Source organism: Falco punctatus, assembly GCF_963210335.1.
Source record: "Falco punctatus genome assembly, chromosome: 12".
Classification (NCBI taxonomy): domain Eukaryota; kingdom Metazoa; phylum Chordata; class Aves; order Falconiformes; family Falconidae; genus Falco; species Falco punctatus.
Genome location: NC_137592.1, coordinates 31,186,895 through 31,212,954, shown reverse-complemented (window position 1 = coordinate 31,212,954; position 26,060 = coordinate 31,186,895). Strand labels below are relative to the sequence as shown.

The 26,060-nt window shown below is 41.8% G+C and overlaps 1 protein-coding gene across 2 annotated transcripts in view; it reads left to right on the top strand.

Moving 5' to 3' along the window:
- FSHR (follicle stimulating hormone receptor) overlaps window positions 1–26,060 on the top strand; it is a 109,281-nt gene that overhangs the window by 11,344 nt on the left and 71,877 nt on the right. For both annotated transcript variants that reach the window (XM_080408145.1, XM_080408144.1), the window contains exon 2: window positions 23,563–23,634. In XM_080408145.1, coding sequence (XP_080264271.1) covers window positions 23,563–23,634 — 72 coding nt within the window. The remainder of the gene's footprint in view (window positions 1–23,562; window positions 23,635–26,060) is intronic.

Here is a 26,060-nt window from a genome sequence, read left to right as displayed (position 1 = left end):
TAGCTTCATTAACTTCAGTGGAAAGAACTAAGTTCATTTTCAGTGTCTGGTGATGAGGACCTCTATCAGCTGCGTGTTGTCCATTTTGGCAGCCACTGATTGGTAATTAATGTGTGAGTGTTGGTAAACAAGATACTTTGGGCACAAAAGAGGCATTATTTTTCATAGAAGTCTATTAGTTTTACACAGCAAGGGGCAAGCACTTTAATAGGCAAAGGCACTTTTCTTTGTTTAAGATCTTGACCTTTTCAGACAAAACCTGTAAATTATTTCACACTCTGCCTGTAGTTTGATTGGACCACTCTTACTAGCAATGAAATTTAAGTCGTTAAATTAAGCTTATTTCAAATTATAGGTCAGAGTCAAGCCTGGATTTCATATCAGAGTATAGAAAATTATTTTTTTCTAATTGTCTTCCGTACACTGTAATAAGGAGCCCAATTTCTGTCTTTACTCAGGTGCAGCTTCCTTGATTTTTGCAGGGTCTAGGATCAGGAAAGATTATGATTTGTTTGCTTTTGCTTAATATTTTCCTCCTAATATGCTTAGGTATTTCAGGACCTCAGCCTGGAAGGTATGGATGCTTCTTATCTCCCAGTACCTTATCAAGCCACTGAGATGCATTTGCTCCTGGTTAGCTAAAGGATAATTTACAGACTGCTATAATATGCAGAGGGAGATATGTTTCTGAGTGAAATGAAAATAGCCTTCAACCCAGCTCAAATGAACCTGTCTCTGTTTTCTATAAGCTTTCTGAGCCTCTGTCTCTGCCTGGACTAGCTAAACAATGCTGTATCCTTGACTGTAGCATATTCAGAACTTGCTATAGACAGGGCAGCCTCAATTTTAAACATATACCCACTGGGTAAGCTGCAGGCTGAAGCTTTTACATCTGCCTGCTCTCTTATCTACTCTGGAATGCGGTTACTAGTCAGCATTTTAGCATATTTGCCTGGAAATCCTCTTTTGTGAACAGCTATGGGGCGTTGCTCTGGTAATGGTCCTACTGACATAAAATTTCCCCATAGCAAATACAAAGATGTACTTTTGGATATGAATTCTTGTCCAGATACAGTCAGTTAATCAGAATTAATTTGTAAATATTTATTTGTAAGAAAACTGTGAGTCTTCAGTGGTTTTCCAAAACCACTGCATTCATAAACATGCAGTGGGCAAAGCTTCTAAGTTCTCAATGTTTGATTCTTTTGTTTGAGAGTGAAGCAAGGAGGGAATATACTTTCAAATGATGGTCAGCAGATTGATTGATTGATTTATATAATTTATTAATTTGAGATTGTAGGGTGCAATGAAAAGCTGGGTTGACTTTGTGAAGACTGGAAAAGAAAGTGGTGCTTGTTTTCTGAGGACAGTTTCTGGCGTCCTGTATTTATGACTTGAACATAAAACTGTGGGATGCAGTGGGATATTGATAAAGCAACCTCCCCTCCCTTTCCCTTCTTTGCTTTGGTGGGATCTGTTTTTGGGGTATAGGGTGCGTGCACACGTGTGTGCATGTGCACAGGCTGTCTGGGTGTTTAACCTCTTCCTCTACCAGTTTGACTCTGGGCAAAGAACATGAGAGCGGAAAACAGTAGCACATATATATAGCTGTAACTGGTAATATAGCCAAGGCTCAGGTGGGAGAGAGCAGCAACAGAAGGAGGGCCTGTCTACCTGTGCTTTTTTCCCAAAACCAGGAACATGGGATGGGAAGAAGAGATACGGAGTTACTTGGGGGTGGTTTTCTTCCCTGAAAAGGATTGTTGCATTGGCAGCCTAAGGATTATAATGGTTTTCTGTACACACCTGCTGAAAGCCTTTGAATGGTTTTACAGTCTGTGCTATGCCTTGTGCTTAGAAATGATCCTTGTGTAACATTCTTGCCCACCCCTGGCTTCGAGAGGTTTGGATTTCAGTGCTAACTTCAGGATAAGCTTTGATTCCTTTTTTCACATGCCCCATCACATGATATAAAATATATTAGACTGCTGCCTTTATCAGCCCAACAAGCACTTTTGAGGAGAGAGCCTTTGTGAAAGGGCATCCTATTCAATGGGAAACACTCGTGTCTGTGAGAGTCATGGATGCTCACCGGGGTGAGAACGCAGATCAGTATCCAGCAGTGGAAGCACTGGCTCTGCTGCCTTCTCCGGCATCTCCAGTCTCTCTGCAGCTGCAAGAAAGGAGCACAGACCAGCCAAATCCATTTTTTCCTTCCTGTTAACAACTGGGAAGCAATTAATTCTGAAGTGTCTTTCCTTTAAGTCCAGTCTCTCAGCAGGAATATTTATAGACATACAGAAATCTCTGAATAAGCAAGGTATAAGAGGAGCTATAAGCCCCCCTGCTGTGGGAGGACAGTGGGCTGATGCTAAAAAAACCCTGCCTTGTCCCCAAAGTTTTCTTTGGCCAACAGAGCTGCTATAGAAATTTTTGCTTTTCTTTCCTTTTATTTATTTTTTTTTTCAAGTGGAGAGTTGTAAAAGAAGTGCAGTCTGTCAGAAAATGACAACAGAACAAGAAATGCCCCGGCAGAACAGCTCTCTCTAGGTGGAATTACTGGTTTGGGGAAATACTCACTGTATCCGAATCCCAGGAGTTGTAATTTCCTATCTGCAGTATATTGTTGCCATGGCAGATGAAGCCCAGACCTCATTCTTCAGTCCTTTGAAATCGGCTTTAGTGGCCCCTGTGAGGGAAAACCCTACAAGAAGATCTAGGGCTGGATTCCACCGGCATTCTCACACATCCTAATTGCTTGCCCAAGCAGCTCCGCTGCTTTCCAGTGGGACAGATCACAGGTGTGAAACTGCCCATCTGTACGGATCTGCAGGTTCAGGACTCAGTGCTGCTGCGGTAGACGGGAAACCACTCTAGGGAAAAATAAAACGGGTGTTGAAAGCACAAATGAAATAGGTAACCAACTGTTTAAATTTATTTAAAATTATTAGGGGAGATCTTGTTTTAATGGGCCATATGGAAATGATGAGATTTTCTTAGGAAAGTTTTCTATTTTCTTTTTCTTGCAAAGTTTTCTAAAAATACCAACAGACTTCCCAATATTCCTAGTAAGTGTATAAACATAATTTTATCTGTTATAGAAACAGCAGAGTTATAGGTTGTAAAGGACAAGGCATTTCCCAGGAGTACAACGTAACAAACCCGTAGTTTAGCTGGGCTATAGCCCCTTCCTTCAGGGCCATATTCACCAGACTGTACTTCTATGGCGATAGATATCTTTGTTCAAAAAAAACAAAAATAAAATTACCTTTTGCACATTCATATTCCTTTCTAATAACTATTTCTCAAATCCTTTGTATAAGGCAGTACAAAGCCATAGCTATATTAGTTTTTAGTGTTCAAGCGATGCATACAGTTTCAGGGATTTTTCCCCTCAAATATATTTTTACTTACATAGTGCCTCTGCATCATCACCTTTTCCACTTTCTTCATTTTTGCCCTTTTCTTGTGGCAGTTTCACTGCATTAGAAGAGCAGCATCTCACAGGAGTGTTACAGTCAGTAATTTAAAGACAGCTGATGTGGAGATTCTGGTGGGCACTTCAATTATGGCCAGCTGTGTGCTCTGCTGCGGTCAGGAGGGCTGCCTAGGGAGCACTGCTTGCAAAGTTTTCACCTTTTTATGATTTTATACTATCTGTATATGTCTCCTTCACTAAAGCCTTTCATAAATACGAGTGATGAATCTACAGGATTATTTGTTTATATACGGTATTTGTGTAGCAAACAGTATTACTTTGTTTCCCTCGTTTCTGTACATGTCACCGTGTTATACCAGTGCAGCTGAGTGTACTGCAGGGGCACGCACCCCCAGAATCGTGTTGGGTTTTGAGCACTTTACCCTAGAAGTTGGAGCAGGTCCATCCAGGGTTTCACAGGAGCGCTGTGCAGGCTGGACACGGAGGTGTGAGTCTCCACAAGGCACCCGTGGAGGAGTGCTTGCCCTTGAGGGTGCCCTGGTCTGGTGCAGACAGCCTTGTACTTTCATAGCTGGTGCTGGTCTACAGCCCTGGTTTTGCAAGTTTTTTTTGTCAATTGGAGGTGTGAATGTTGCCTGAAAGAAATTCTCCAGTGGCACTAGAAAACAGAGAGACTGGCTCTTTGTTCAAGGCTTTGAAAGGCTTCATTATTATTTTTTTTTTCCTCTTCCATGTCAGGCTGCCAAGAGGTGGCCTTGGTTCTAGGTGTAGATTCATCTGTTCAGCGTCCTCCAGGCTGCGTGCACATAGCAGTGGTTATCAGCTAGAATAGCAAATGAGGCAGAGGGTGCTTCAGAAGCTCCTGCTTGCTTCTCCTCGAAGATTTTCTGCATTCCTCAGAAAGCTTGTTAACCTCTACTTTGGAGGGGTGGCAGGCTGCTATTTTTATTAGCAGCGCCTGACTTGCCAGCTACAGTACATCTTTATGATGTTCATCACACAAAGGAATTTATACATTTCTATAAAGCACTTTATGCTAGTATCTTCCTTTTATGAACAGTTTTGGGCTTCAGCCTATGTTGTGTAGAAACACTCAGGGTTTTGTTAGTCTGAACTCAACTGACATGGGTTGACTCTCAATCCTAGAAGCCCACAAGTCCCAGAAGCCTTAATCTTCAATGTGATGTCAACTGCTTTCCTTAAAACATTCCAAAGAAGGAAAAAGGTGCCCCTAGACTATACAGAGGTCTAAATTTCACCTACACCATCAAGTATAGGAGTTCCCCCAGTTGGAAAGTTGCTTTCCAGCATCAGAATCTGTATGTCAGCAGCTGCGCTAACAGAACCCAGTGATGATTCTTCCTTTGCTAGCCTGCCTAACGGTATGCTTCTAAGTTATTCTTGGCTGGTATGGTCATCTGAGTGTTCTTCCCTTCTGTTGATCTTATTGAAGAGGTGATGATGGAAAATACTTTCTGGAAAAAAAGTGTCAAACCAATTGGTAACCATTCCCTGCTCTCTCGATGCTGAAATAGCAATGCTCACTGTGTCAGAGGCTACTTCTGCCAGATAAAGGGATAATCAGCTGAAACATCTGCCTGTTTCATAGGATTACCCTTGGGTGAAGGAGGTAGGAAAATGAAAAAGCATACACAAAGGCAGACAATATGTTGTTTGTGGCTTCCATACTTTCATTGCATGCTATTTCCTCTTCTGTAAGTCATTATATGGGTTCTAAATACTGTTTTGGTGAATAATAGTAACAGTAACACTTATACAAACTGCAACTTTTGCCAAAAGCAGCATAAAATATCCTTTTAAACGCTGCAGACTTATTAACAAAGCCCTAGGAAATAAACATCCTTTACTACATAAAACTCAGAGCAAATGTTCATTTTGTCATTGCCAAAAGCGTGCCTTAATCTGCGAAAGTGAGCGAGAATGACCACTATCATGCCTAGTCTTTGAACAATCTATTTGCAGGAATAGATATGGATGTTACATTAAAGAAAAAAAAACGTGGTTGGCTAGCGAGAGGAAATAATCAAAAGGGCTGAAATAACAAGCACTACATCAAACCCAACAGGTCAAGCGGTATAAATTAGTGGCATATTTTCTCGACAAAGTAATCGACTGCAAAATTCATGTATTCTCTCATTTTTTGCAAGGCCGACTCATCTTTAAAACTTCAGAGACCTTTTGCCCTGTAAAAACAGAGCAAAAAAATAGGAGCTGCTGCAAAGAAGCTGCAATTAGAGTGATGTACAGTAGTGATGCAGACCTTTGAAATGAATCTGAGGGTAAACAATGATTCTGGAAGGGTATGTATGAAACTTTGCAATGACATTTCAGGTTTGGTGGTGACGCTGACTGTCACTTTTGCTGGCCTTATAGCAAAACCAAACATGGTTAACCAAGCCTCTTGCAGCAAATTCTATCAGCTAGATAAGATGTGCAGCACTCAATGTACAGTACATTGGCTGATTGTGGATGTCGCTAGAGAAGAATGTGAGGCCAGTTCACTACTTTATTACAAGCTTTGATCGGGACGATTCCATCTCTACGCAAAAAGATTATCAGTGCGTCACTGATTGCTTAACCTCTGTTCCCATTGTGCAGGCTTATGCATGCAATGAAGGGTCTATCCAACACATGTTGAAAAATCAGTGGAAGAATTCCTATTGATTCCCATTAGATTGTGCCATAATATTGGCCCCCGTCTTTCACTGCATTGCTTTAGCACTTGGTCATCAGTGCTGAAGTGTTAACTAACAGAAGCCAAGGAGCCACAGCAATGTTTTTCTCATATGAGTCATGAATAGATGTGCGTATAAAATGAGAGCATTAGACAAAGTCAAGTTCTTATACAATTTATACCTCTCTAATTATCTTCTGTCACAGCAAGTTATCATTGTTTTTAATTAAGCAAATGTCCTTCGCCTGGCAAGATGTGCTGCTTCATGCTTTATCCCTGCTGGAAATGTTTATTTCTATTTTGAAATTTTAATATGAAATATCAAGGAGGTGGAGGGTGAGCGGAGGTTTCAAGCACCCTGACATCCAGTACAGTATATTATGTTTCCCCAAGTCTCTCTTCAAGGTGGGCAGTCAAGATAAGCCAATGATCTGCAGCCCACCTAATTTGTTTCTCCATCATTTTCTTAAGTTGTCTTACGTGCAATAATCATTATAGTGTAAAGTGACACTGCTGGGAAAATCAATTCTTCCTCACTGAATAGAAAATAACTTACGCTATACTCGAATCATAATTGGTAGCTTGTTTATTTGGTCGGACTTGCAGTTAACCACCGAGTACTTCGGCCAGGAAAGTTCTACATCTTCTGGCAAAGGCGCTGTTTGCTACAAAAGATTATGAAATCTACTTCTGATTGAAATGTACTAAAACCCACTTATGGATCTACGCTGAATTTTGTCAGATGTTCGATAGCGTGTCCTTGAAGATTAAAAAGCGTCTGAATATTTATTAGCAAGATGGAAGGCTATTCCTGATAGTCTTTGAACCATGCTCATCACTGGAGCAGGTGAATGACTTTCAGTAGTATATCTGTCATATATTCTATTATTATAAGATTATTATTCCCCTTTTGCTGTTTATCTATAACTCAGCCACAACAATGAAAAAGATTGTTATGTGTTATACGGGGGCACAAAGCCCACGTAACTGATGCCAGTTTTTCTACCTGCGGATGGATCAGAGTTAGCAGAGGTTATCAGTGTCATGCGTTGTTCTCACACCTTTAGCGTGCCATGTGGGGTGCCAAAAGCTTCTACAGTTGTACAGTGTTTGATGAAATATATTCAGGGCTCATAGTTTGTACTTGGCTTAATTTTGACAAGAAAGTTTTATTGGAGGAGGGGAATTTTATTTTTTTTTAAAGTGTTTTAGTTTCCTCTGCAGCACTTGTGCTCCAGAGTGGGTGCTTGGAGTGTTTGGGATAAAACCCCTGGGACAAAAGGGGAGTTTATGGTGATGTCCTGGGGATGAACAGTACAAGCCCTCTAATTCAGACCCAGGGCTGGTGATCTGTGGCTCAACTAAGACTGGAAAAGACATTTGGAGCTGCAATATGCTTTTTCTGGGTTTTGTTTTTGCGGGAAGAGGCAGCTATTAATCAAAACAAGCTCATCTGAGGTAGGATCATCCCCCTATCACCCCAAGTAAGGAGGCATGTAGGTGGCGTGTGGGGTAGCAGGCACGGCTGTGCGCTGTACCCTTCTGTTGTCGTGATGGAGCTGGAGACCAGCTCTTGCTGTGAGCACCAATGCAGCTGTGTGCCCAGGTGAAGCCCTTTGTGTGCCCTTTGGGAGGGAATAAAAAAAAAAAGAAGAAAAAAAACAACCAAAAAACCAACCCAAACCACAAAGAGGAAAATAAGGTGCCTGTGTACAAATGCCCCCTCCCACTGCCAAAAACCTGACTGCAGTTAATGACATCCCCCTCACTCCCCTCCACCGGATAATCCTTGAATGACTCTGGAGTAGAGAGAACTCCTGGATGCTCTCCCATGCCCTTTCCTAACCTAATATGTGGAAAAACACTTTTCCAGTGATTTGACCAAGAATGTCTTCACTTGAGCATTAAATCCTATATATAATGCAGGATACTTTGTGCTTGTTTGTCCATTTATAGTACTGTCCTCCCTGTAAATTCCTACATTCATCTTCAGGGCAAAGAATACGTTTCCTGATTTAAATATTAATTTATTTTTTTCCCTTCTGGGGCAGGAAAAGAAAGGGAAGCTGTGTTTGCGTTTGGATACCCAGGAGCATTTTCAGGCTCTGTATCCAACTCCATGTACAGCTGTTCTGGGAGAGATACTGAAAAGCTGCAAGTGGATTCTTGTGCCACCTTATCTCGTTCAGACACGAGAAGACACCCCTTGGCTTATAACGATAAGCTACAGCCTTGATCGATTTGATCTGTGCTTTTGTCCTTCTTAATAATTTGAGCTATTGATTCTATTTATTAAAACTAATTTAAAAAACACAAGCCCCGAGTGCTCTGCTGTTCCAGATCAGGCTGCTCTGGGCAGTCTGATCTGAAGCTAATCCATTCACTGCTGATTTATTTTCACTGTTTTCAAGCAGAGTTCTGTTCTGTGATTCATTTGGTTGGTGGTTTTGGTTTTTTTCTTTCCCTGTTTCCCTCTGAGAAAAGAGACATTTAATTTCACACCTCCAGTGAGAGCAGGGAGGTCTAGATTCCTTTTTCTGATATATGAATTGAGCCCAGGAAAGTTTACCTGGCTCATATTCATGCAGGTTTTGCTCAGATGGAGCCCACTGTGTATTGTTCTCTATTGTCTTAAATCAAAGCCCTATCTTTATGCTGGAAAAGAAATCCAAGTGTTCGCTTAAATGCCCTCATCCAGCTGTCCTGGAGTTAATGGGATTCACTGTGTTCCTGAATTAAGGACCAACAGAGGAAATCCTTTCCCTGCTTCCCGGGAAGCACAGGTTTTTCTAAGGGCTGGGGGATAGTTCTCTGAAAATAAATACCTTTATTCAGACTTTGAGAAATCAAACAAAGCCCTTACTTTTGAAAACAGATAAAAAATAAAGCCTTAAGGATCCAGGCACCTTTTAGCACCGAGCTGGATTTGAGTCTCTGGCCAAGGATCAGCATTTAGTGACTTAGTGGTACTTATTTACTGTCAGTGCATTTTGCTGGTGATGCTGTTGTAGCCTTCTTTCCCTTAGTTCAACACACTTTAAATCTTCTACTTACCAATTCTTCAGCTGGTTAAAAGTTCTCTGGGTGTCCTGCTTGCACAGGGACTGCGTGTTGTGTGGACTGCATCTCTGAGTTTGCTGCTGTAATGCATTCTTTCCACAGTAAAAAAAAAAAAACAACCAACCTTATAGTCTATTTCTAATTTATCATGAGGTCTGCTTGGTCATCCTCACAGTCTAAAGCCTGTCATTTCTCCTGCAATATGCCATAACTATCAGCTGGAATCAATCAGACAAAACATAAGGCTAGATATTCTCATGAAGAAAACAGGGTAATAGCCTTGGAAGTCTTGGTCTGCTTTTAAAAACATTACGCTTCACTTCAGGATCAATATGGACACTGAAAGATGGAGTCAATATTACTGAATATTCCTTGGTAGGTAAGAAATGCCTTGTGTAGTGAAGGAGGAAGGTAGCTTTGTTTTGACTTGAGAGCCACAGGTAGAGTATTGATTAGATTCTTGCTGCAACCAACATAAGAAAGCGAAGCCCCTCAGCTTGTTTGTGATGCAGTCTTGCCCCAGAGCTTCACAGGGGGGTTGTATAGCCCACAGAGGATCTCCTGTGAGTGGTCACAGCTCAAATTTGGCCCATCGGCACCAACAAGGGCATGCTGGATCCTCTTTCCACAACCCCCCGCCTTGCTTCCAGGCAAGTGTACAGCCCGGCAGAGGCAGATGACCATCAGTTTTTCCTCTGTAGAAAGGTTGTTCCTGCTTTGCCTGCCCTCCCCCTGCAACATAAGCCATGGCTATGGTAGGGCGGAACAGGTCTCTTGCCTACAACAGGGATTCTTAAAAACTGCTAAAGGTAGAGTAAAATTAGGGCAAGCATTTAAGATGCATTGCCACAATACACCTCCAGCCTCCCACTATTTCCAGCCCAGGGGATTGCCTGAAATTCTTGTTTGTTTGGTAACCCTGATTTATCTCCCCTCAAATTACTTGTACATTCTACCCATGAGCCCACATCAGCTTCTTGCACCCAGGCAAGCTGCGTGAAGGAGCTTTGACAGTTCATGTGCACCGCCTGGTCCTCTTGCTTGCTCTGAGTCTAGCTGCTGCTGGCCTTGCCTCTAAGTTTTTGCAATGGAAGAGCTGATAAAGCATCAGTCCTTGCCCACTGTGTCCAAAATATTTTGGAGATGTCCAGCATCCCTTTAAGCTTTCCACACCAAAAAGTCCCACCCAAACTGGTTATTCCTCTTATGAAAGCCATATCATGTCTTTGATCAGCCTTATTGCCCTCCTCTTTGCCTTTCCCAACACTCATGTACCATTTTTGAGATGACAAGGATCAGAACTGCAACAAAACCCTTAAGCATTTAGAGTACTATAAGCCCAAGTCTGCTTTATAGTGCATCTCCCAAAGTAGAGGTGGGGAGGGCGGAAAGGGACATTTTGCAGTGGCAGTGCATTTCCCTTGATTTTACAGAGATTATCAAAATGGCTAAGGAAAAGAATTTGTGGAGAGCTGAAACATTCTTTTAATATTTTTATTATTAAATAATGTTGAAGTGCTCTTTTGCCTTTTAAAAAAAACAAAACAACAAAAAAAAAAAAACCAACACCGACTTCTTGTAGAGTCAATTCTCTGCAATGAAATAGGAGTCTGAGTGCAGAGCACTGAAAACGTTGACACAATTCAGTCTTACTCTTTGGTCTTCTTGCAAAGGGATGGGACTAATCCCTGAATTTTTTTAACCTAAGGCACAACACTTCTGCAATGTACAAAAACCTGCGCTGGCTGTAAATATGAAAGAATATCGCAATGCTTCAATCTAGGCAGAGATGGCCTGTTTCAGAGTGCCAGAATTGGCGGTGTTTGCGTGTGCTGCCCTGGGTATGTCTCCCCGTGTTGGCAGAGCTGCCCCAGGCTGGCGGCAGTGCAGGTTCTTGGCTGCTTTGATGTGTATCCCAGCAGACAGCTGTGTACCTCTGCAGCTCTGCCTGGCTCAGGGCCGTCTTGAGGACTGATACCTTGATAGTCAACACTCATCACATTTTTGCTTTCATGTATTTATTTATCCATTTCTTGAACGTCCACCATCCGCAGTGTCCTGTAGCAAGGAGTTGCATCGTTGGGCTACTTGCTGCGTGAAGACTGAACTCCTTCTGCTTTGCAATTCTTCTCACCCAGCCCTTGTCTTACTACCTTGATCATCGTGCATGTTTGTCACCTTGCTCCTGACTCCCAGATTGCTTATAACTACGGTATGCAAGCCCCGTGGGGTGCCATGCATGACCTGCCCTCACTCAGATGACTGCTACATCTATCCCCGTTTCTTCCAGTCAGATTTTATCCAATTTTACGTGAGCAGATGCTTATCACAGTCATTTAGAGAGCTGATGGAAAGGTGTGTAGAAAGGGGGCAGATGTCCAGGTTTCATCTGCTGATGTTAGATGTTGCAAAGGTTATATTTTCCCAGGCATAACCACTAAGCTCTTTCTTAGAGGTCTTTCATAACCTGCAGCTGTGCCATGAGCAGGTCAAGTTTCTCCCATCTCTATTTCACTGTTCTGTCACCCTTTTTAAGTGCTCTATAGAGGGCTTATGTTCCAGAAGCACACTGAAGGTGAAAGCGCTAAGCACATCTTTATTCTGAATATAAGCTAGTGTTTCAGTTGCCAGAGTGGTCAAGCTGGCATCTTTCTGAAACAATAATTCTCACTTTCAAATGCATTAGAGATCCATGCTTGATACCAGTGTGAGCTTCACCCTGTGTGTTACAGGTAAGAAACCTGTCAATCTTAAGGAAAATAGTATGGTTAGTATTTTTAAGGCTGCTGGTACACTAGCTGCCATGCTATACATATTCAGGAGCATCATTTTAACACGTGAGAGTAAATCCATGGCTAGTGGAAGGTAAATAGATACACAGCATTTGCAGTGGCAAGCTAATTCTTGCTAAAATAGTAGGAAAATGTTGTTGTGGGGTTTTTTTGCTATAAGAAGAAATAATGATTCCTTGCTTTGTCATTGCCTTTCTATCAAATTGGTGATGTCTGTGGGGAAGAGATCTCAATAACAGAGGAAGACTGTGAGGGAGAAGAGGTGCTTTCAGGAGACTGCAGGATAAAATTGAGAGTCCATCCACCTGCAATTCATATCCATGTGAACATGTCCCTCAGCAATTGCTAACTGACGAGCTAGGAGAAGTTCTTGACGTGGAAGCTGTGTGGCTAAGAAGAGCACTGGTGATGTGGGAATGTGTGGTGAGCAATGGCAGTAAACGGGAATGTTTACCAGACTTGTGTAAATGTGCAAAGAGCATTACAACGTGAGGACTAGGAGCAATCTTACGCACACAGGAGCCTGTTGGTCCCGTTAATCTCACAGGTGCTTCCATTCTCGATGTGCTGTGTGGTTCATCCCCTCACACAGGCAACAGCAATTCCAGAAGCCAGCTTCTGTCCCCCTCGAAACAGTCAGCAGAAACATTCAGATCAGAGGAGAGCATGACCAGAGGGGATGAACAGGTTTTGCTTTTTTGCATGGTGCTAATGTAACAAAAGGTGGGGATTTTTCACCTTTGTCACTTTCAGTGTTATTTCACAGCATAAGTACTTAAAATTTAAATGTGCACTTTAGTTTGTAAAAAGAAGGGAATGTTCCACTCACCACAGTGAGAGCGAAGTGGGAGCATATGGCACAGGTCCAGCATTTTTCTGTATTTCAGTACAGTTATGTCAGCACTGCTGCCCTGAGAACAGCAGAGTACGCACCGTCTGCAGCCAGGACCCCCTTCAGGAGATGCTGTTTTCCCAAGACTGTCGATTGGGTTAGCTGTGTTTGGCACTCATGCTGCTTTTTGGAACATACAGCACGTATTAGATAGCAGAGAGAATATTTACTTTCACAAAGCTCATGCTCAGCTCCAGAGCAGGGGGAAAAAAAAAAAAAAAAAAAGTACAATCAAGTTTCCAAGTGCTACTCCTTAAATGGTTTCTGACTGTTCTGGCATCAAGGAGTATCAGATATCTCATTACAACTTCAAACAAGCCTTTGAATGTATCCAAATTAATCCAAATATTTGGCGGGGACCCTGTTACTTATTAGGCTGTGTGTGCTAATTAAGGAATGTAACGGTGAGTATCTTTCTTTTTATTCTATTAATATTCTGTGATATTTCAGCTGTGTCCCATTAAGCAGCATAGTATAGTGTCTGTGAGGATATGGATGAGAAAGGAGGTAAAAAACCACACTAGTTCTTTCTAATTAATTTGTGAAGCGAGATAAAATGACAGAGGTAAGCTGTTTGGTGTTTTGCTAAACAACAATGGTTCATCAAGATATTTTGCAGAAAAGCTTTCTCTTCTTTTTTTTTTTTACCTACACTAAGGCATCCAACTCAGAACTTAAGGAATTTCACCCCTGGGCAACTTGTCTCAGTCATTAAAAATAGCACCATGTGTGAAGGGCCTGCCAACATAGAAAGTCCAGAGGTCTTAGAGGCAGAGACACTACACACAAAGAACACTTGTCACCTTTCTGCTATGACCTCGGCTGATGAACAAGCCACTGTACTCTCCCTGCTGTGGAATAAGATCTTTTTTGACACGTTCTTGGGATGGGAAAAGGGTTGACGTGGCCGGCTGTATGTGAGCAGGGTGGCTATTCTTGCTCTGAATCAAAAGAGAGGGGCAAGTTTTGAAGCCAGCACCTAAAAAGCCCCCCATCTGGTTGGGCTGTGGACATCTTCCATAACCCTATTTGCCTTGACAAGTTGCCCACGGGAGGGAACACAAAGTAAAACACTCTTTGTGCAAGAATAAAATAGTCAGTGCTTGTACAATGGTCCTTTTGTTAGGACACTATGCAGAAATATTAATATAAGTAGAATGCAACACTGAGCATGTGCCTTTAGAGTTAATGAATTTTTAATGGCTCCTCACCATAAAGGCGGTTGCAGATATCAAGGTTAGATTTTAAGGAAGTTGCACATTTCTGTACGTTTCTCAAAGGCCTGTGTGACTAAGCTGTGAGGAAGGAGGATGTGTTCTTCTGAAAGTAGTGTAGTGTCTTACAGGATAATCGATACTAATAAAATTATAGCTATTTGTAAAAATAAAGCAATCGCTATTTTCTGGCGCTGTGTAACCAAGACGAGGTAACTTGATTCACTTGTGTTATTTATCTTACACAAAACACTTTTCACAGCATGCCTTTGACATTAATAGAAGCAATTTTAACTGTGCTTTCAAGCTTACTGCTGGCCTTTTTTGTGGGTAGCTCATTCCTAGCAGTTAAACTCTTCCCAGATGCCAGCACAGTAAACCTGGATTCTGCTCAGAGCCCTACAAAGGACCTGTTTGTTGCAATCTATGCTCCATGGCGAACCTTTTTCTCTGTGTGTACATACTGTTGAGGAACCTAGAGCTCCAGCTTTGCTTTGCTTTGCTCAAGCTCTGGGTAATCTGAAAAGAGAGGGGGAGATCCTGCCTGCCAGGACGGCATTGCTTTGCTGTCTGCTGCATCTGCTGCAAGGGTGCAGGGTGCAGGTTTGCAGCCACCCCAGGCCACCAAAGGGACCAGCGTCCTTGTGTCCAAGGGTGCTCTGCAGTATGTCTGCTCAGGGCAGATGTCATTTCGGTTTGCTACATACCTTGTGCTTTACTGCTGCTTGCACCTACATCTTCAACAAAATTGTTTGTCAGGCACTTTGCAAAACAAATTAACACACACAGGCAACTGGTCTGAATAGGCACAGCTCTGCTCCTCCCCAGCTTTGTACCAGCGCCAAGCAATCCAGCCTCAGCACAGTGAGATAATTGCACTAAGTATAGAGCACTAAACAGCTCAGACTGAGTAAAAGTCCTGCTGTTGCATCTCTGTGTCTGATTGGGAATTGTGCAATCTTCTCTCTTCCTTCCCCTCTCCATCTTGTTTTAGATTATTTTTTTTTTTAATCCCCCGCCTCCAGATTCATCCCACTCTATTCAAGCAGAGGTATTTAAAAGCATCTTGCAGCTTGCTTTGATTTTTTTTTTTTTTTCTTTATTTTTCACTGCCTGCATGTGTGCCCTCAGGAAGAAGCTATCTGCAGCATAGCGGGGCGATGCGCAGTGTGTGCTTTGTCCAGCAATGAAAAGGGTATCAGCGCTGAGACTAAACACACCATGGTTTTGGAAAACTAAGGCAGGGGGGAGGGAGCTTAAGCTTTACAAGCATGTTGCTTGCCTACTTTTGCAGTCTTTTAGATGCCTTTTTTTTTTTTTTTTTTCCCTCACCACAATTTTCTATCCTTCCTTATCTCTCATTATCAGCTGTTAGCTGCTGAGGGGCACTGTGTGCAACTTATTAGCTGACCTAAGCGAGGTCCTGGGAGAAAAACAAATCCCACAGCAACTTTGCTGTGTGCTTGTGCGAGCGGCAGCATGGCTCTGCTGGGGAAATGGGCATTTTGTTCCCCCTGTTAGGGTATTGTGGGCACTCGGCAAGCAAAATGCCAGCAGGACATCAGCTGTGTGATCTTAAAATGCTTTCCTTCAGCTCTTTATGGTGGCTGGGTGGCATTATTATTACGCTGAGCAAGTATTCACTACATTTAGAATAGGAATGGCATCAGTACTGTTCATTATCCTTTTAATCTTAATTCAGGAAAAAAAAAAAAAAAGAAATTGAATTTTAAGGGAGACCACTGGTAAGGATTTTTTGCAAGCTACTGCACATATTGCCTTTTAGATTCAGACCTGCAAAGCAGAGGGGCATTGCTAATAACTTGATCATCATGGTTCTAATTGTGTTTACTTTGTCTGTACACGCTTCGTTTAATAGCGCACATGGCACAATATTTTCTTTCTCAGATGCCCCTTACATCACCCGAAGAAGTCCCCAAGCAGCACACCTGAAAGGAGGCCATGCATCCTCCCAGGTGTACCCCACATTTTTCAGTCAGGTAGAGGAATGATTTCCCCTTGTATCGCTGAGCGTGCCGTTATACGGTATGGAACATCCCCCCCGGTCAGTTCAGCTCACCTGCCCGGTTGTGTGCCCCCAAGCCTGTGGCCCACACCCCCCACCCCCCTCATCCCCCCCCAGGCTATTCATTGCAGGGGGCAAAGGGAAAAACAAAGGCTGCATCGGTGCTGGGCAAGTGCTGTTCAGTGAAAGCTGGATTAGTGTGTTATCAGTACGGTTTTGATCAAAAATCCAAACCACAGCACCGTATGAGCTGCCATGAAGAAAATTAAATCTACCTTCACCAGGCCCAGTCCAGCCTGAAATTCAGGAGGGGATCTTTGGTTTCTGTCTGCTCCGTAAAATGTACATTACCTAATTTTTCCTTGGAATACTCACCTTTACCTGCTTATATTATCCCACGAAAAAAAAGAACCAGCTGCACAGCCTAGATAACTTGTCCTTTCACAAGCATCTGAAGGGGATGAGCAGCTGATTTAAGCACATTAGGTGAACGCAGTGATTAGATGCTTCGAGCCAGATTGTGCATATTAGCAAGGGATTACGGTCTCTCTCTTGTAAGTCAATTTACATGTGTGTAAAGTAGGCGCTCGCACACTCTCGAATGCGTGGATCACGCCTCGGTTGGAAAAATGAATTGCAAAGCTCTTCCTCTGTTGTTCGAGCCTGCCTGTGCCATCAGGGTCCCCTATTTGAAATGAATCTGTAGTTACATGAATAGTCATTATTAGAAAAATATTCTGCTTGGCTTTGCTTTTCCCTTAAGGTGATGGCGTGGCTCCCTGAAAAGGTGAGCCAGCAGAGTGGTGGGAGCGGTGTTTTGTCCCTGCCAGCGCCGTTCCTCATGATCCTGTCAGCCTTACGAAGGCCCTACCTCAATACCTCCTGGAATTGAAGCAACTAACATAAATCTTTCTCTGTTTTTAAATTAAAGCCTCGTGAGTGTTGAAAATAGCTTTGCAGCATGATATGAATGCGCTCTAAAGACTTTAAAACCAGAAAGCAAATTAAACCAATCTTTTGGCATTTAGCTTGATGGGTTTTGAAGCCTGATGTTTTTTTAGCATCCACTTTATGAGTTTTGGACTCCTCTCCGCCTGCTGTTAGGACGAGGAAACCATAGCTATGTCTGAAAGCAGCTACAAACTGCTTAATAGATTACAGAGATCTTCCACCTAGGCAGCTGGTTAGGAAAAATACTTTCATGTTCATGTATATCTTATACATGCCCCTTCATAGTGAGGTGTTTACTAGAACCAGACCCTAGTAATAGTGAGGTCGTATGGCAACGTGAACACATTTCAAGGAGCTAGGGGCTTGCAAATGTTCTCTATAAATTTAAAGTAAATAACATTTAGCTCAAAGGAATCTCATGATTCATTCCAGTGAGAATCAGGGCAAAAACGACACAGCCAGATTGATTTGCACCACCTGGGACAAAGTCTGCAGTATTTCTTGGTCTCTTGTTACAGCATAAAAGCACCATAGTCCTTCACTGTTTCATTGACTAATCAAGAGAAAACGGGGCCGGGGGGGGGGAAGAAAAAATAACAACGGAGGCAAGGTTCTGATGATTTTTGCATTTAATCAAGCATGTACCGAATAGGTCATGGCATCCTTTTGTCTTCTCCTGATGTAAAGCAAAGACTCCTCTGTCGCTTGTGCTGGAACCTCCAGCACATCCCCAATGCAAGAAGCAAAACCAAAGAAACAACAAAACAAAACAAAAAAATTACAGAGAGTAAATTAGATTTCACTGTAAATCTTTGTTTGACAAAATACACATTGCTGCAGAGGATTAGAAGGTGATAACATCAGTCTATTAGCTGAGAGATTAAAGTAAAGTGTTCTTCAAAATCCTATCACATTTACTTCTTTGGAACCAAATTTGGTGATTTAGCATTATGGTCACTGAATCTTTTTGGCTTTTTATTTTATTTTCCTTTAGTCCTTAAGTTTATAGTAACTGCTTGATACAGTTCATTTTAACGTCATGAATTTGCAATTTACATCAGTCAGGGAAGATAATTCCACAATGCACATACTTTCTGATTAACTGTGACTTAAGTAGATCTGAGAAAAGGGTTTTAAAAGAGGGGTTTGAAAGACATAAATGCAGCCATGCTTTATGAAGCAGAATATATATATATTAACTAGTCTAATTTCTGATAATCAGTGCAGTCCTTTGTGTTATAAGGTTATTGCCAGTGGTGGGGGCATTTGCTGAGGAAGGGAGCTGGGAGGAGGAGGCACCAGTGCAGTGCAGGAGTAAGTTCTGGTGGAGAATTTATGCCAAAGAGCATCTCCATAATTGTTCAAGAAAAAGCTTGTGGGACCAGGATCTTAGAACTCATTTAATGAATATGCAAAATGTATAATTTTGCACATAAATGGCCAACCTCACAAGCACACTGTATTACATGGATTTACTTAATGTGCATACTTCATGTTTACTATGTACTTTTTCCAGAGACATTTAGCAGAAATAACTCGTATGGTTCTACTTCCCTTACGTTGTAATTTACCAAGTCTCTTTAATCACCCATACCTTTGTCACCAGATACCTGAACAATGACATCCAGCCCTCCATCCTGTCGTGATGAGATCGGTCTGATTTCTGTCACTGGATTCATGTGAGGCTGGATGGAAGAATATTAATTTTGTGGATGGGTTTTTTTCCCCTCATGTCTTGTATTCTGTCTGGCTGAACTACTTCAGCTGCAGAAGCCTCTATTTTTGGAAAAGTTCAAAAAATGTCTTCATAATTGGAAATGTTAGAGGGTTATTCAGGAACATTTTACCAGTACCTGCTAATTTCTGCTGTTTATATCGTGTCCTCTATAGGCTTTGAGGCATTGGCACTGTATTTCTCTTATACTAGATACAACCATGCAGAAACAAGATGTATTTGGGTTGTTCGCTCTTCATGGTGATATAAAGTGGCGTAAGTCATCTGTGTCAGTGGCTTCATATCCATTGAGGCCCTGCTGTTTTAAATAACCAGGTTTAGATGTCTCTCTATAAATAAACAAACCAGTAGGAGACAGTTCGGCCCTAGTCCTGACAGGTCTAGCCTCAATTAGCAACAGGTTTTTAGCAGTTTAATAATAGGAGAGTTTACTCACACCCATTCATGGGAGAAACTGAAATGATATAACAAAGAGGCCTATAAAACACTTAAAAATGAAAAATGGAAAAACCTGTGGGAATTGTGCATGTTCAGCCCAGAGGAAGGTAGCCTGACTGTAAGCTTACCCCTCCTTCCAGGTGTAAAAGGCTATTCCTGCTCAACAGAAAGCAATTGTTCACACTGGTCAGAAAAAAGCAAGTAAAAATCTGTTACATTTTAAACAATATTGCATATTTAAGTAAACATCATTCATAACACATATGTAGATATATAAAGTGTAAGTGCAATTGTACAACCGCAGCAGACAGCCTCAGTTCCTACCAACAAACTCACCAAGAATCACTTCCAACAAACGTTTTTAAATCAATCAGGATTAGAAACCTCTCCTGGATATACAGGTGTGGTAGGAGCAATGGGTCAGGCTTAAATCTAAGTTAGGTTATACTTCTGTACGTAGGGAACAGCAATAGTTAATACTGCCGTTCTTCTACCTCCAGCCACGTGCACTGCCCTCTCGCCACGCAGGATAACCAACCATGGCACCACCTGGGGCTTCTTTCCTTCCCTGTGCTCCTTTCTGCTCTCTCACGTGTTAAGTTTTTGGAGTCCTTGCTAGGACTTCTGGGACCTACTGCAGCCCAAATAACATCAATATCACCGAACTTTGGACTTTAAAAAGTGTAAAAAATTTTGGGTTTTTTTTTCATTTGTCCCTGGGAAACCAGTGCTAACTGTAATACCTGTAAAGAGGATGGTGGGATTGGGTTTCCCCTTGTCCTCTTGGGTGGTACAAGGAGCCTAGCCCTGGCTGTACAGCCCTCGGGGCTGGAGAGGGAGAGGTCCCTCAGCCGCTGAGCATCCTCCTGGGGCATGAAATATGGGAGATGGCCCCTCTCAGGGTGAGGGGCAACTTGAAGCCAGGACTCCCGTTCCCTGTGTCCGTGCTTAGGCTGCCAGAGTTGTGTTGAGAGACCGCAATGCCTTCCTCCCTCCCATGAGTTAGCTCGGGTGAGTGGGTGCTCCCCATGTCTCTGGAGGGTGGTGCTACACCTGCAGCTCTGGTGCAGAGTTGAAAGCTCCGGAGATGAAATTTAGTGTTTTCTGAGTGCTATCTCTGCGCACAGATTTTTGGATCACCCAACCTTCCACTCTAACCCTTCTTGCACCTTACACCTGGCTCTGGGGTTTCAGTTCCATGCCATGCACTGTCTGCTTACGCTTCCCACTGCTTTCCCTGCAGGTGCCTAAGGGCTAACGTATTTTTTTTAGGACCAAATACTACATCTCTCCATCAAGCACAAGTTTTTTTTAAAGGATGCTTTTGTTTACTGACTTGTCTTGACATGAAACACGCTTGAATGAAGGTGGGCTGTATTTATTTCTTTGACCCTAAAATAACACCAGCAACAAAACCAAGAAAATGCTTTTCAATTATTTTCTCCATGTACCTCAGAAAGAATTGGTACTGAACAGCCAGTATCTCAATTTAAGTACAGTTTGATTGTTGGAGCCTAATTGGTGAGATTTATCGACAATACAGCATTTGGCTAGTTATAATAGACTTATTCATTATACAGCTGATAATTCAACAAGTAGCTGATGTGAATTTTCAGGGTCCGTTATACCATTAAGGCTGACTTTATTAGACTACTCAGGGATGTGTAAAAACAATTAACCTTAATTTTTTTTAAGTAGAATGTGAGACTTCAGCCATTAAACTTCAATTCTACTTTAACTGCTCCAGGGCATTAGACACTTGGCTCCTGAATTCTGGCACCTTATTAAAGCAGGAAGGCAGGGTATTCGACAAAGAAACTCAAGGTTTGCTTTTTGCTTCTGAGCACTTGTGGTTTTCCTCATACAGGTAACCTCACCTACGAACGAGGTTCCAGTCTTTTAATTAGTTTCAGGATCAGGCTGTAAATTCTTGTTGTGGTAAAGCATGGAATAGGGCAGCGTTTCATTACAAAATTGCAAACATCCTGATGAACTGTACCTGCAGAGAGGATTCATTTTAGAACACTGCCATAAAAAATATTATAGGTGGCTTTTGCGACAGAGCCCGCTTTCTAGGGCTCCAAAATTAGGCATGTGTTTCTACAAAGGAGAGTTTAGGAAGGGTTTCAAAGCAGATCAAAGTTAAAGAGTTTCCTGACGGTTCAGCTTTGTAGCACTAAGCCTGCTGGGTGTTCTGCACGGATCCATTGTACCTCGCCGCGCTCCCAGTGCGTGGCTGTACCTTTGCATGCATTACACCGGCTGTGTTTTCAGTAGGGCTTTACAAATTGCCTAATCCAGGTTAGGGCTTTTCTGGAAGCTCTTTAATCCTTCTAACATTTGCATAACGATCTCAACACTGTGATTCTTGTGTGACAGCGTGTTGAAGCTCTTTCTGACTTACATTAATGACAGTACAAGAATAATGGTATGCCAAATTGACTTCATCATCTTTCAGGACTGAGAATACCATACATTTCAATGTTTAAAAAAGCATGGGGCCAAGTTTACTCCTGGTGTAATCACAGTGACATCTCTAGAGCTAAGTGAGGCATGCACCGACTTTGCTCCCCTTATGTAAATGTTAAGTCATAATGAGGGGGTAGATTCTACTAAAGACCTACCATTAAAAAATAGGAACCCTTCACAGCGGTATTCTATTAGAATAATACTTTTTTTCCCCAAGACTTTGATTAAAACATGATAATTTCCCATGAAAATTCTAAACTAATCAGCTGAAATAAAAAATAGATGAGGATTGCATGAATACTTTATAGGAAGAATAAGAAAGTAAGTCTCTAATTTTGAGGTATTGTGTTAAAATTTGCAGGACTACACAGCAGGTCATACCAGGCTAAGCTCCCATTTCTGCCCTTCTGCAGACGTTACAGTAGGGCAGCGCAGGCATGAGCTGAAGGGTGATCCCAAGCAGCCATGCAAAACCAGTTCTGAGATGATAAAAATGAGAGATGGTCTGGCAGACATGCTCACAGAAAAAAAGAATTCCATAATACTTCAGAAACAATCCCTTTCCATTTCCAAGGGAAAATAGAGTGAGAAACTGAATCACAGGGTGGTATACATATACGTAGCACACGCAATTTATTTTTTTAAAAGAAAATTTCATTCTTCAACCACTACTGCTCAATGTAACCAATATGATCTGATCTCTTGTTTATTTATGTGCTTGGCGTTTGATACCTGGGAGTTTGAATATGACTTTTATTCTCAGCAAAAAATACATTATTTTTTTTCTCCCTACGATATTTCTCCCTACAACATCTCTGTGGGCTTTCTCATGTCTCAGCTATGATTTCTTGGCCTGGCATCTAGTCATACGGTTGAACTCGGTGATCTTAAAGGTTTTTTCCAACTTAAACGATTTGATGATTCTATAATTCTGTTAACACATCACGTGAAGGATGTATCTTGATGAGCAGGTCATGTTAATATATGCAGTTGTTTGCACTCGCTACCTATGAACGATTAAATGCGTGAAAGAAAACAATTAACCAGGCAACACCTTATTCCTCCAAGGAGTAGTGGAAGCGCTACATTTCATTTGCTGAGTGCCATCAAGAGGTTTGTAGTCGTCTTTGTTTACTGTGATAAAAGGAGACAAGTCCAGGTTAACAGAAAGGTTTATATGATATTTTAAATTATTTTTCTTCACAAAGCATGTTCTGTGACCTTTAGAAAATGATTAAAATGTTGTCTCACTGCACACGTGATCAAGTCGTAAATTCCAAAGTCCCGGTTTTGTGGCACATTATGAACTAATTAGAAAAGAGACTGTGAGAAGCAATAAAGGGTATTAAAGTTGTGCTGACGGGAGATAGTAGCTGACTCCTTCAATTATCTGTGCAGCGGGTCAAGGCTTATCTTGCATAAGCACGTGTGTACCACCGCACAGCCTTGTGTAAGCAACTCACCCCGGTCTGGCTCAACAGGGCTGCTTCATCCTGCGCTTAAGCATCTCTCAAAAGAGGTCGAGGTGACAAAGATGCTGTCCCTGCCCAGCACCCGGCAAACCTGCGGTGGCCGCGTCTGGATTTCTTACAGAGGCAAACGGGGACACCGCAGCTACTGACGGATGCTTTTTTCCCTGAGGACCTCCGGAGTTTGCCTAACGCTGTGCTATAATTGTGGTCCGGGAAGGCAGCTGGAGTCCCACGAAGGCTTTGAACATCACAGCTATATTTAGATGCCAAAGCCCTCAGCCTGGAGACTGTCCTTGTACCTGTGATAAAAGGCCTCTCCTACACTGACAAGGGCTGTGTTGTGAATAGTGAATAATCACCCTATTTTCTCTATTTTCAGGAGATTTGTCCTCACCAAGATGAGAGTCATTCCAAAAGGAGCTTTCGCAGGACTTGGTGACCTAGAGAAAATGTATGTATGTCAATATTTAGGAAACAGCTATTACACTCCAAGCAGCAGTTTATGGTTGCAGCTCCTTTTACCACCTGTGAGCAAGCCCCTATCCTGAGCTTCATCTAGTTTCATCTTTCTGTTTAAAAAAATAGAATATTTTTGTTTTTAACAGCATGTCCCAAAACACTGTTGTCACAAATACATTTTTATGTCAGCAAGCGGGTGGTCCTTGGTCAACAGGTTGGTTCAGCATGGAGTGTCATTGCATTTAGTAACCATGCCATAGCAGAAGGTAATAGGAAACTGATTATTCTGAGAATTTTGGGATTAAACAGTGGAAATATTATGGAGGAAAGCGCTCCTGTCCATAGCAGGTCTGCCAATCCTTTTTTCACTAATGAATATATAGGATTGTTTTGTGCAGATTGTAGCGAGCTGGGAGTCGGGCACTTCTCCTAAGTAACAAGCAATAGGATAAGAGAAAATGGCCTCAGGTTGCACCAGGGAAGGTTTAGATTGGCCATGAGGAAAAATTGCTGCATGGAAAAGGCGGCCAAGTATTGGAACAGGCTGCCCAGAGAGGTGATGGAGTCACCGTCCCTGGAGGTATTTAAAAGACACGTAGATGTGATGCTTCGGGACGTGTTTTAGAAGTGAACTTGGCAGTGCAAGGCTGACGGTCAGATTCGATGACCTCAAAGGTCTTTTCCAACCTAAAAGAGTTTGTGATTCTGTTCAGAGTCAGCTGGCAGAGTGTGTGAGAGAAGTTTCTTATGGGCGATAGATCTGAAAATCTTAGCACATAAAGGGTGTAAGCACCTAATTTCTGTGAATTTTAGTGATAAGCCTGGAGATACAATTATGAGCACCTTTGATGAACAGATGTATCATAGATTCATTAGTATACTAGTTTGGATGTATTGCAGCCCTACACCACTAGAAGGAAAAATCCTTGGAAATGTATTTCCTACTATAATTTAGTGACAAAAAAATCTATGGGTTAACAGGTGCTAGCACCAGAAATTATAACTATTACTGTCCAGTCTGAACTGGTCTGGGGCATGTATGATTTTTCTGAATTATTTCATATATCAGCAAATCGCAACATTTTGTTGAGAAATATGCCCAGTGCTTGCACCCTGAAGGGTCTCACAAACAGGCTGTTCACCCAAGAGGAGTCTGAGTGGGAGTGGGGAAATTCGGTTTAAAGTCAGTGCCTTATTCAGTGCTGTGTGCGTAATGGCAAAAAGGAATGGATTGTGTATGTAATGGCAACACTAAAAGGAATGGATTGTCAGCATTTCTCTGCAACGTTCCTACCTTCTTGCCTCCTACTCTTGCATAAGTAAGAGATTTAGCAAGAAGGGGAACACAGCAGGAGGTGCGGCAAGGAAAGGAAAAGGAGTTTGAACCTAGATGAGAGTGGATGGATGAAGAACAAGCAGTGAACATGCAAAGACTGAAGAGCTGCTGTTCAGGAGCTGAAGAGCTGCTGTTCAGGAGCAAGTGGACCCTCATAAGCCCATCAAGCACTGCTATAAATGGTCTTTTTTTTTTTTTTTTTTATAAAAGAAAAAGAAAATCTTATTTTTGGGCAGGCTAAAGTTACCAGTTAGGAATAAGATCAGCTCTGCATCAACAGTTTTGATGGCCTTTGTTTCATCCCAGTCCTGCAGGGTTCCTTTTAGCCTAGTCCGTATGGAAAATCATTGAGCTCCCTGGACTATGAAGTGGGTTGCAAAGTGCATTGTAAACCACTTCTCTTCTCTTTAATTACTCAGAAACTGTATGTCTGGGATGTGTGAAGGTGGTGATCGCATTGAATAGATGTCTCTAAGTGGTGATTTATTGTTAATGAAAAAAATTATATATGGAAATGAGCTCAATTGGAAAAGTTATCTATGTTCTAGTAGTACATAGAGGAGAAATGGGGACAGACAGTTTATAGCAAAACATCCTTGAAAATAAAAGTGTGATAAATATGTAAATGAGACCAATCAACATCAACAAAGATGTGGTATTTGCAGATGATATGGCAAACAGATAAAATTTGAAATAGCTCACAAATCCTAAACCTAACCCATAAAACATTCATCAGAAATATTCATGATAATGTAGGGACAAAAAAGTGTGTAATCAAATAATGGATTTGCATATAAAAACATAGCCTTTGTATGAAAGCCTTTTTACTCTTGCAAGATCATGCACAAAAAGGAAGATTAAAGCAAACTGTATTCTATTTAAGGAAAACAGCTATTAATAATGTGATACCTCCATACGGTAAAATGTGGATAGCCTGATGTATACAAATGAGATACTTCAATGCATTATGTGTATGTGCCCACCTAGAACTAAATAGACTAAAAATGAAGAGAGTGACAGTATTTCCTAAATGTGTTACTGAAGAAAAAGTGCTTTATGCAGTCCAGCATATCTGGACACAT